This window comes from Apus apus, chromosome 2, assembly GCF_020740795.1.
Source record: "Apus apus isolate bApuApu2 chromosome 2, bApuApu2.pri.cur, whole genome shotgun sequence".
NCBI classification, from domain to species: Eukaryota; Metazoa; Chordata; class Aves; order Apodiformes; family Apodidae; genus Apus; species Apus apus.
Window position 1 is genome coordinate 21,849,131 of NC_067283.1, and position 12,509 is coordinate 21,861,639.

At 43.9% G+C, this 12,509-nt stretch overlaps 1 protein-coding gene across 1 annotated transcript in view; it reads left to right on the top strand.

The window, feature by feature from the left end:
• Positions 1-5,093: 5,093 nt before the first annotated feature.
• ITGA8 (integrin subunit alpha 8) overlaps positions 5,094-12,509 on the top strand; it is a 103,217-nt gene continuing 95,801 nt past the window's right edge. The window contains exons 1-2 of the mRNA XM_051612121.1: positions 5,094-5,290; positions 5,494-5,618. Coding sequence (XP_051468081.1) covers positions 5,094-5,290; positions 5,494-5,618 — 322 coding nt within the window. The remainder of the gene's footprint in view (positions 5,291-5,493; positions 5,619-12,509) is intronic.

Genomic DNA, 12,509 nt, shown 5'->3' on the forward strand with positions numbered 1-12,509 from the left:
TGCTTTCTCCTGGATTCTTATGTCTGTCTTGGCTTGTACTAGAGTATCTTACAACAGACCTTGCACTGAATCATAGCTTGAGTGAGTCTGTTAGAATAAACAGCCTTGTTCTAGTCCCCTGACAGAAACAATTTATGTTCTATTTCACAGGAAAAAAAAAAATAAAAAATTAGAAGCCCAGCTGATGCGGGATCCATGTAAAAGCATTAGTCTGGATTAAAACATCTGCCATACTCAAGAGGAATGTAGCTGATACTCAGTGTGGTGTAAGAACCCTTATTCCTCAACCTTTGTTTTTCCTTCCTCCAGTTGTTTGAGGCCCTGTTTTCGGTTTACTTCACAGATTTTTGTAATACAGAGGCTAACAAACAGTGCTTAATGGAACTTAGCCAGCTCATCTTAGAGCCTCAGCCAAGTGAACCCTTCTTTCCTTTCCTCCCTGATGGACAAGATGGGAGAGATTCTGACTATATATGTATAAATTGCAGTTCGCAAACTGAGGCTCAGTCATACCAGTTAAGTAATACCAGAGCAGTCTACGGGATTAAATACATGCTGTAACTAACCAGAGCAAGCTGATAATGCTAACAGTAAGAAATTACATGAACTAAATATGCAATTAAATGAGATTTTGATTAATACTCTAGGTGAACGATTTTTTATGTATTGCACAGTAGTTAAATTTCAATTGCCAAGGAAAAGTCAGTGTCTTCTGGGAGATGACTAGTGTCCTAGCTGGCAACATGGTACAGTCAATAAGCCACTGGATATTTGGTCTAGAAAACTGGCTTCACTCATGACTCAAAGCCCTTTAAGACAGAAAATTGTTCAGCTACATGTTGATGTCTAAGCTCTAAATTCACTTTGATAACAAAGAGAAAAGAAGGAAAAGAGGTCCTGGGGTCATCTGCTGGTTAAATGGTAAAAGAGAAATTATTTCCACTTTGATGTATACTGAAGTTTGCAGGTAGGTACCCTAAATAAATTATGGAAAGACTACTTGCAAGTTCCTCATACCAGCCCAGATGAGTTAAGATTTGAAGACTTAAGGCTAACAAATATTTTTCTGCTTTGTCAAAGCTCGAGCTGTTCAAGGTAAGCAGCCAGTACAAATCCAAATGTAAATACCTCCTAATAACCCACAAGAAGGTTTCTTTAAAAAGTACTTGCAGGGCACTTTGGGTATTTTTAACACCTCTGCTGAAGTTCGTGGCTTTATCTTTCAGTTACAGTTTCTGCTTATGTGATCCACCTGTATGCTTTTTCTCTGCGCTTTTCTTTGTGAGGAGGAATTCAGGGCAGAGGAGTCCAAGATGGGCTTGGATGGAGCAGGCAACTGATGTGGGAGTAAAATCCACTAAGGTAGTGAAATGGCTATAACACAGCACTTGACAAGAGCTAGAGCCTTCATCAGTGCAATGCATACCAGCGTTCCAGCGAGGTGCCTGTACCGCCAGTCTGTGGACAGTCCCTGCATGCTCTCCCCTGCAGGCAGAGCTGCCTGGTGTCCAGCACCAGGAGGTGCTCTGGAGAGCACCTTCTGGCTCCCTTGTGGGTTTGCTAAGTGTTGGGCTGCAAGTCTGCTGACCCCACTAGCCAGGAGATGCAGGGTGAGCACTCATTGCATTCACAGCCTCCCCTGCAATGACCCTGCTCTTCCACACTTGGGGGCCTCATGCACTAAGCAGCCAGTCTGTACTTTCATGAAGGTGGAAGATGGGCTTATTAGATTTTGGTGTACATTCATTTATTGTGACTAAACTAGTTAATACTTGTAAATGAAAAACTCACCAGTTTTCCATGAGATCTCTTGACAAGAAACCATTTTTTTCACAGACTGTAAGTTTAGGTTGCTAGAAGATTTAGCTTGCTCACTTTCAAATTAGCTTTAGTGCTTTTCACATATTCCTTCTGCTGATATTTTTAACTTGGACAGTGTTAACAGAGGTAACATTCAGAACTGAATGCTGCACATCCTTTGTTGACATGTCCTCCTGAATTCAGATCCCACCAACTAGCATTTGGGGGAAGAGGAAACAAAGTCTTACAGTAGAGAAGTTACTAGTCTAAGGGAACGTAGCAAACCTTAAAGTACAGCTTAGTTTGCTAATTCTTAATTGAACTGAACACAAGAAAAAATTGTCAGGCTTTTTATTGCCAAATGCAGGAGAGCATCAGTACATAGATTAAAAGCACAGAAATGACACCCATAATGAACTAGGCCACTTCATTGCTCTCAGACTTATACATTGGCTAAAATTCATGCTTTTCAGCTAGGAGGGATAAGCAGATGCTCAGATTCAGAAGCTGGCAATAACAAGGCTGATGAGAAGAAATTAATGTTCTTTGTATATCATGATCACATCCTCATTTTATCCCTGTGCTTTTCAACAGGATAATCCATACAAAATACTATGTAATGACTCAAATTAGAGTTCAGGAGAAAGCTTTTCAGAAACAAAACTAGGTAGCAACAATGAGAAAAGGTAAGCTTTCCATTGGAATTGGACACTTAGGCTTCTGTACTGCCACGTTTAGGAAAGTTTTAACAGTTAAATTGTCATTAATTTTTACAAGATTTATGTTAAAACCCCATATGATTATTTGAAACCTCTGCTAGGAGGCAGATTACTAAATAATTGCATAAATAAGATTAAAGCTTTCATAACAGAGCCTTCTACGAAATATTTAGAAGCTTTTCCTGATCTATTTTCAAGATTGGAAAGACTTTAATGTTATATACATTTCAAACTAAAAGACAGGTACAAGGGGAGGGCATGAGAACTGCCCATTTTTTTGCTATTCCCCTTCTGCATTTCATTGGTGTGAACGCTCATCTGTCTCCAACTGTGCTAATTACTGAATTACAAAGCTGGTTTGGATAGGTCTGTAGAAGACAGATACAGCACTAGAATGTGCTGCCTTCTCACTCCCTGAGTTCCAGAGGTTTGGAGTGCCATCTGTGTTCTCAGAGCCCCAGCGACTTCACTTGTGATGCTCAGCACTGGTACTGACTGTTGTGCTAAGCAAGAGCAAGGCATTATTATTATTATTTAACGTAAGAAAACACAACTTTCAAATGCCTTCCCTTGCCTTACAGCTGTATGGTGTTTAAGGGTAGACCCCACGAGTCATTCAGGTACATCCGAAATTTATTACTGGTCCTTAGATCTCTAAGAGATACTTATTTAACAAAATCATGTCAATGGTCATGTTTCACTTTCATAGCAAGAGTAACGTCAGTATAATTGCAAGGTGAGTAGAATTACAAAGTGTTACAAGCCTGTGGGCACAGCTAAGGGTCACCATTAATGCTGGAAATACACACACTCTTCTATTTTTGTGAACAGGAATGTCAGTCTTATCTAAATAATCTTGCCATAAATCACTTAAAATAAACACAGAAGTAAAGAAACTGGAACAAAACAAACTTACCTCAGCTGCTTTCATAGGTATGCTCTACTGTAGCATGTTTATAAACAGGTCGTTTTGGACCTGTGTATTATAAATGCTGAAAACCAATACCTTTTTCCTCCTAACAGAGTTAAGTAAATAGAAAATAAAATGTTTCTTCTTTTCTTCCTACCTTTGGGTTGGCCAGAAATAATACAAACAAGAATACTGTCCTCTCACAATGTGGGTGGGATGCCCCACTTAATTTTGTAGGGGAAGGGAGCATTTCAGGCAGAGTCAGTTTTTACACAGTCTTAACAAAAAAACAGCTAGAACACTATGGTGGGGCTTGCAGGGGCAAAACAATTCAAGGCAGGAGTTACAAAGCCTCATCATTTTAATTACTTCTATGAAGAAATTCTGAGAGGAGCTTTATAAAAGCTCAATACCACATGGAATTAAGTAGTACTGGTCGTGTCTGTGTAGAAAGGGGCATGACACCTGCTGCTGCAGGGAGCTGTGGTAGAGGCACATGGCCATGCTTTCCTCCGCACCAGTGTAATGTGCTCCCTTCAGAGCGTTACAGGACTTCATGTCCCCAGAGAAGCACCAACAGAGAAACTTGGAGAGGAATGCGTTTCCTGACGTGTTCCGAGCTGTGTGGCTGGGTTTACATCTTTCCTGCGGCTGGAAGAGGTTTTTGGTTGCTATTTTTTGTAAGTCATGCTGACAGTCACATAGCAATCTGATTGAGGTTTATTTTGTTCACCATAGAATTTAGTTTCCTAAAAGGCATTTTCAAGTATCAAGAGTCTTGAAAACGCTGCAAGTCCCGAGAAATACAAGTAGAAACCACCAGCCCTAACTCAGCCGTTTTCGCTTGGGAACGCGATTGTCCAGACACAGTCCCCGGGGAATTCTGCGGAGCAGGTAAAGGGGTGTCCCACGCAGCTTCACTGCTCCGTTTTCTTAGCAAGACAAATCGCTCTCCCCAGACGCAGCCTGATCAGTGCAGTAAAACCACCCAACGCCCGTGTTCGCCCAGGGTGGCAAAACTTTCCCAGGCCCCCGCCCTGGCGCCGCTCCCTGCGCTGCGGGAGGAGACCCGCTCCGTGTCCGACGGGCCCAGCGCGGGCAGCACCTTCCCTGCCCTCCCGCGGACAGGGCGGGGCGGGCGAGCCCTCCACCTGCGGCTGCGGGACTGCGACCCGCCCAGCGGGAGGCGCGGGGAGGGGGCTCCCTGCGCAGCGGCAGCCGGGCCCGCGCACGGCGGGTGGCGCGGGGATCCCTCGGGCTGAGAAGCTCCCGTGCACAGCAAGAGCTTCCCCGCGGCGCCACCGCGCTCCCGGCGGGGCCTCCCCGCGGCCCGGGCCACGCCGGGCTCCCCGGCAGCCGCGGGCGCCGAGCGCGGGCCGCCAGGGGGCACCCGAGAGCAGCGCGCCCCGCGGCGGCGCCTCCCGGGGAGCGAGCGGGGCCGAGCCTCCCCCGCCCCGCCACCCCCCGCCCCGCCGGCCCCGCCACCCCCCGCCCGAGCCTCCCCCGCCCCGCCACCCCCCGCCCCGCCGGCCCCCGCCCGAGCCTCCCCCGCCCCGCCGGCGCGCAGCGGCTGCCAGACCGCCGCGGTCCCGCACGGCCGCTGCGCTCCGCTGCTGGGCGCTGCTCCCGGCTGCCGGCGGTCGCTGGCCGCGGAGGGCGCCAGGATGCTGCGCCTCAGCCGCGGGGCCGAGCGCTCCCGCCGCCGGCAGCGGCCGTGCCCGCTGCTCGTCCTGTCAGCGCTGCTCTGGGCGCCGGCGCTGGTCGCCTTCAACTTGGACGAGGAGAAGCTGACGGTGTACAGCGGGCCCCCGGGCAGCTACTTCGGGTACTCGGTGGACTTCTACCTCCCCGATCCCAGCACGTGAGTGGCGGGCCGGGCGGGCTGCTGCCCCGCGCCGGGGGCACCGGCGGGCTTGGAAGGAGGCGGCGGGGAAGGGAGGGCGGCGGGCAAACGGCGGCGTCCCGCCCGCTGCCCTGGGTTGGGGTGACAGCCCCCGGGCCGCCGTGCCGGGGTCGTCGCCCGTCGATCCAGACCGGCCCGGTGACTCCCGGTGTGTTGCGCAGGGTCAGCGTCCTGGTGGGAGCTCCCAAAGCCAACACCACGCAGCCAGACATAGTGGAAGGAGGCGCGGTGTACCGGTGCGCCTGGCCCGCCGCCCGCTGCCGGCAGATTCCCTTCGACAGCACCAGTAAGTGGCCGCGGAACCGCGCGGCGCGGCGCGTATGTTGCGCGGCTGCGGCCCTCGGGCCCCTTCGGCGCGGGTCTGTGCCGCGCTCGCTGCAGGGGTGGCACTTTGAGGACCTGCGGCTGGCGGGGAAATCCCGCTCCTGGGAGCCCGTGTGCGTGTCCGCCAGCGGGGAAGGGTTTAATGGTCCCCGGAGAAGTAACAGGGGTATGAGCTTCGGGATCTGTGCAGAGTTCATCATCGCTTCCTTTTTTCTTGTTTTAATGCTTTAATGAAAGCTGTTTGTGGCAGCTTCCTCATCTTGAATCTTTTGTTTTGTTTTTGAGGGGTCAGAAGGCAAAACCCCAAGACCCACGTCTCACACACATCTCTTGAGTCCTGGGAATCACAGGATTGCTGGTCCTTGCTGTTACTTTCAGCAAAGGTTTTTCTGTCTGTCCGGATGGATGAAGGACCTCGTGTGGCATACTTACTTAATTCTTTTCAGAATGCAAGAATTTTATTTCAGAATATTGGAAACTAGATGCAAACTGATTTAGGCACAATGTGGATAGATTGTATCCACATCCAAAATAACAAGACAGATGTTTCTTATTTAATTATAGGGAATGCACATTTTAAACAATTCAGGCTGCTTATGTTTTCTGTTGTCTCTTTATAGATCTTGGAAATAATTTAAGCCTAGTGTTTGCAGGGACTTTAAAAATTATTTGCTTTATTTAGACAGACTTCGACATTTTAATCATTAAGCAAAAGTTACTGTTCTTTAGGTTATATTTAATCTTAACACTTGCGGTTTCTTTGAATGCAAACACAAGTAATTCATTTATTTATTTTTCTGAGATCACAAATTAAATTAGAAGAGCTGACTTAAATGTAGCACGTGGTGCAGTTCTTTACCCCTTCCAGCTCCAGCCACCCACACATCCTAATACTGTGTTACTGTCTAGGAACTCTACTCAGGATGACTGTTCCATCATGCTGAGCATTCTTCAGAACAGAGTAAGAGGTGGTTCCTGTATGTGTATGTGGCTACTTGAGCATGTCATTTTATATACAGGTTATGGTTATATATTAATGTGACTGCACAGACATAAACAGTATGCATACAGTATTTTAATATAATATGCCATGCATGTACATCTTTAAAGCAAAGCCAGATTAGGAAATATTTCTGTATTTCCATCTTATGATTGGGTAGTTTAGGTAGCAGTAGTGAAATATATAATCTATATTAATGAATTTTAATAGAAAACTTGCCCAAATGAAAATTTCATCACATTTTAAAAGGACGTTTTGAAAAATGAAAGAAAATCTAATAATGAAACCTAGAAGGACATGGACATCTGGTTTTTCTTTGGGAAACTCCAGAAAAGTTGCGTAAAGAGACACAGGACAGCTGTGTACTCTTGGCAGAGATGTCCTTTTGCAGATACTGTATTTTGAATAAAGGCAGGTACACAGGCTGATGAGTAAGGATATCAACAAGGTTTTGGACTGTATCATACAAATATCCAGCTGTGGTTCATTCAGTCTACATGAGACAGTTGTTTGTGCATCTAGGTGGATGCCTGATTTGTAGACAGCTGAAGTTAATCCAGAGAGAGCCCATTGTATAGATATAAATGCACTGTACTTGGAGGAGGGACTGCAGGGTAGGATTGCAGGTTTAGCAGTGTTATCATGAGCTGTTATTTGGACTTCTACTGCCACCAAACCTGTGTGGAAGTGGGAACGTAATTGGTAAGACTCATTTAGCTGTACAGATTATTTCACTATTTCCACAATAACAGTAAACCTAATTTCAGGAAGGGTTTCTTCATTTGCAAGTGCTTTGATGTTATTTGTATCAACATGATTAACATCCCAGTTCTACTAAATGAAAACATGAGTACATTGACCAGTGTTCTGTGATGGCTTCCTTCAGTCAAGATTCTGGACATTTCAAGTATGGTCTTACAGATGTGGAGTTACTTTGTACTAATTTATAGTTGTCCTGTATTTTGCAGGTACTGAGATGTTTACTGAATGAATGGATAGATATGCCTCATTATAAGACTGTTAGGCAAACTGAAAAGGAACAAAATCGCTTTCCGCCAGTGTTTAAGGCTTGGTAAGAGGCAATGTTGAACAATAACAAGCTCATGAGTTAGGGGAGGGAAGGAAGAAAGAAAGAATGTATCATTTGTCAAGTATATATATTGATTTGAGAAAACCAAATAAGGGATAGATGCCTTAGGGAAGAATTTAGGCTTGCTCAGGTTAATATTATGATGGTGAGCACTGAACTAAGATGGTCTTTGGTCCTGTAAAGGCTGTTTTTGTTGAAGAGTTTTGTTTTTCTCTGTCAATGATATCTATCTTTAAAATAACTGAAATTTTAGCTTAAAGAAATTTACTCTGTATCCTGCATGCCATGAAGTCCTGAAGGGAGAAAGCAAATGCTAAGCCTAACTGGACCTGGCATCCTGACACTTGTGTAAGACAACTGCGGTGTTCCTGAGTGGATCAGAGATCTGACACTGCAAAGGTTGCACCTGCAGCCACAGGCAAGGTGCAGCTAAGCTCCCTGCCACTGTGCAGGCTCTCGCACTCAGAACTAAACTCTGTCCTTTGTGTCATGTAAGCTTTAAATGACAAAAGACAAATCTTTGTAGCCTGTGAAGCTCTCTTGCTCCCTTTTTCCCCGAGACCAAGATCACATAAGGGAATATACATCATTGCATTTGTTATTAATGTAGACATAACAGGAGCACTTAGGATTCACTCAATTCCTACTGAAAGATGAAAACAACCTTTAAAAAATGTGTTATTACTTCTGAATGCCTTGTTCTAGCTGTCAAACAGGGACTGGGCTGCTTACTACTAGCACTGGTGCTCAACACCAAGACTATACTTGAAACCTTCTCTGTGGCATGGTGTGTATGTTAGGATGCCCAAGCTGGTCTGAGTGCTATGAGCAGCTGCACAGCTTGTGTGGAAATGTGTGCAGGAATATCTTCAATCTGTTCTTAAAAGTCATACCACCTAACTGAAATTGTTCTACAAGCAGTTGTCCCAGGTGGTCACTAATTTCTCAGGTCACCTATCTCCGTTCTTCAAACTCACTAGTCCAGACATTTCCAAAGCAATGAGGTGATTTACTTGCAAACTAACATTAATAATTAATCCTGTTGATGAAATACTGTTCCTTCCTGACAAGGCAGAGGAGTGAAAGAGGATGAGATTTTTACGTGCTGTAGGGTTTGGGCTAACCCTTCCATAAGCAAGTCATGTAACTGGACATTCCCACATGGGCCAGCCAGTGATATGGCCTCCAGCCAGGAAGGGGCTTGAGCAGGAACTCGCCATGTTTCCTGCTGCTGATACAGCACTGACTTTGCAGTCCCATATTTGCAGTTCTTTAAAGCTCTGAAAATGTGGGTGCTGGGGCCAAGGCTCAGGGAAGCTGCTGAAAGCACTGCCCCTGAGAGCACAACTGGTGCTTTACCTTGCTCCAGTGCAGCAGGGAAATGAGATAAAGTATAATGGAAGGGCTTTTAGTATCCCCTTACTCCAGGAGATACAGACTGAGGGCAGAGACTCTTACCCCTTGTTGCTCTGCTCTGCGAAGCTGTCCTGTTACATTGCAGTTGTAAGGCTGTGATACTCTTTGAAACTCAATGAGAGGACAGGGAAACAAGCCTTGTCATTGTATTAAAGAGCTCTGATCTGTCTTCTCTGTCTTACTTACACAAAGCTAATGTCTCCTTTTCAGCTTCTCCCATTATGAAATGTAGTTTACTGTTTGACTATTTCTGCTTTAGCATTCAGGTAGTATTACCAAGTCCTTGTGTTTAAGCTGGATGCTGTTCTGTTCAGCTGCCAGGAGAGGTAGCAGGAGAGCATTATGAAAAAAACTTTCTCCCTGTTTGAATAACTGGGCAACTTCTGAACCACTCCAAGCATCTTGCAACCAGAAGCACACTTAAATGCCCCCTGAAGTGCACTATTGCATTTGAAATCTGGTAAAAAACTAATAGTTCATATTTCAGAAACTCATTATAATGGTCACGTTTAATTGTAACACTTACTGCAACAAGTTCTTGTGTTTGAAATAAGCCCCCAAAAAGCAAAATTTTAGGTACCACTTCCCCTGAGTTTCCAGAACCCACTGGGGTGTTGTCTTCACTATCAATTAACTTTACCAGTTTTAGTAAAATAGGTTAATTTTTTTCTAAACTAGCTGGAAAATTTTGAACAGCCTCTGTAGAGGAGCAGTGGAGAGGGATGTAGATCAGTTCTGACCAAGCATGCAGTTGATAAAAAACATGAGCTAATCTGGCCAGCAGTTGAGCTGATTGTAACAGAACCCAGGTACTGTATGAGAAAAGAATGTATAGTGGGACTCAAGAGGTTTAGTTACATGAAAAAAACATTAGCTGTAAAGATTGTAAGATTTTAGGGAAAACTTAGAATCCTCTTATAAAACAGAATTTGCATCTGAAGAGAAAGGGCTAAGGGATAACTTTTTGTACTTCTAAATGTTGACACATTTCAGTCTTCTATGCCAGTAAAACCTTATGTAGAGCCTCATGGTTCACTTGTAGCATTCTGATTTATAATAGACCCTCATGGGTTTCTTTTATAAGTCTCAGCCTTATCTAAAGAAGGGAAAAAAATACCCTTAGCTGTGTTAGTTCAAGCCCTGAGGTCTTAATTTGGTAGTTTATCAGATTGTACTTAGGGAATAAATCCCATTGGGATTGATAATTCTTTTTTTTTATTATTCATGGAATGAAAGTCCAAATAAAACACTCTAGATATGATCTATTAAATTAAAATAACTCATATGAATAGCATCTAAGGCACAATAAAAAACAGAAATGAAATAGATATTTGCAGAATCAGATAGATCTAAAAATAGAAGCAGCTCTTCTCTTCATGCGTGTCCTTACTGACTTTAAACAGCATTAATGTTGAAGGCAATTCCTTGGCTTGATTCCCTAGATCATAGTCTTTAGGTTTACATTTGTATTCTGTCTTTCTATGGAGGGTCTAATACCAATGACCCTGTGAATGTTGCTGACTTAACTTTGCTTAGTAATGGGTGGAGTGACTGGAGTCTTCCATGGTAGCGATACCAAAAAATACCACTCTGCCATGGTAATAGGGTTGGCAAGACCCCTTCTGTTCCTCAGTTCTAGAATATGGGACCATGTATGCTAGTACAAACTCTTCCCTCTCATAAACACCTGCGAGTCTTGTACTGGTGTTTCAAAACTGTACATAGCATTCCAGGTGTTGTCTCCATGTGAGGGATGTATTTACTTTCCTTGACCTGTATATATTTATATAAATATAAACGTTGGGGTTTTTTAATCTGTATTCCCATTTTCTATAAATATGGATAGATTGAGGTGATTATTCACCTCCACTCTGTGTATATATAATTATGTATAATGTATCAAGTAAGTATTTATAAATATATGAAATATATATTACATTTTATATTGTCTATAGTTATTTATATTTGGGGATGTGCATAGATACACACATGTATCAAAACAGATATTTGAAAGAAATTTGCTATCCTGGAAGTAGTCTGTGTAGGTACAGATGAGATAGAGGGCAGAGTGTAACAGAGGCTGCTGCAGATGCCTGGTTAATGGCCATCTGTGTTTATCCCATACATGCAGGCAAACACACACGGAGCAAGTAAACATCATACTTTTCATAGTTCCTGAAGGGTGCAAACTTACCTGAAAGAGTGGCAGATCTATTGCATAGTCAGATTTGTTGCTTTGATTACACTTTTAATTTAACATGTTGCTGTGTTAAACTTGATTAAAATATTTTTATTTGCTTTTGTTCATTTCAGTCTTTTGAAATCATAATAGATGATGCATTTTTTTTACTTTTAGTTTTCAAGAGCTGAACGAATCACAATGAGCCACTATTGGTGTTTACAAATACACGCAGATCCTGATTACTACAACAAAGAAATATTTGTAAATTAATGTTTGATTCATGCCTGTTTAACAATTTATAATGTTCCGACTCAGTGGTTGAGAGGAGACCAATCCCTGTGGAAAGTGCCAAATTTAGTCTAATATGTGCAAATAAGGGATTTGCATTAACACTTGCTCCAGGTTCAGGCTTTTAATTCCTAAAAATGAATAATTGCGCTGTTGTTCTTACATAGGTTTGCATTTTACTGTCCGGATTCAAATTTTTCTACTTGTCCAGCTACTGCTTTGGTAATTTAAGGAGGCTTTTTCTCTTTGGTAGCCCCTTGGTACCTTAAGTCTAAACAACTGGGTGAAGGAACACTGATTTTGAGAATCATGTGTCACCATCTCCAGAGCTGCTTCCGAATCTGGATTGTGGGATAGAACCAATGTGTAGGAGTCTTGGTTCCTACAGTAAGAAAAGGAGATGCTTTTGCATTGCTGACATGCAGTTTAAGGATGTCCTTGCACCTAAATTTATACTTACACATCTCTCTGCACTTTGCATATTCCTGGTTGTCTGGGTCTTAGTCTGCAATACGGCCCTAGGCAGTACAATTCAGAGTGACTCCAGGGCTAAGTTTCAAGCCAGATTTGCGAGTCATCCAGACTGTTGACCATCTGGAACAGCTCCTGGGCTGGCTCTGAAGCAATCCAGCTGGTACTCAGGCACTCCCTGGACCGATCTGTGGACAGGCTCAGGCGTTGAGTGCCCAGCCCAGCTGCTGCCTTGTATTCTAGCCATCCTTGCACAAGTGTCACGTAGCGTAATGCAAGATAGCCTGGACTTCATCCTAAAAGGGGCCAGGCATTCTCTTCCAAAAGAGAAGATGACATCTGAATGCAAGCTGAATTCAAGCCAAGTTCTTCTGTTCACAGAAGTACAGCTTAGCCTTTGGGTAAG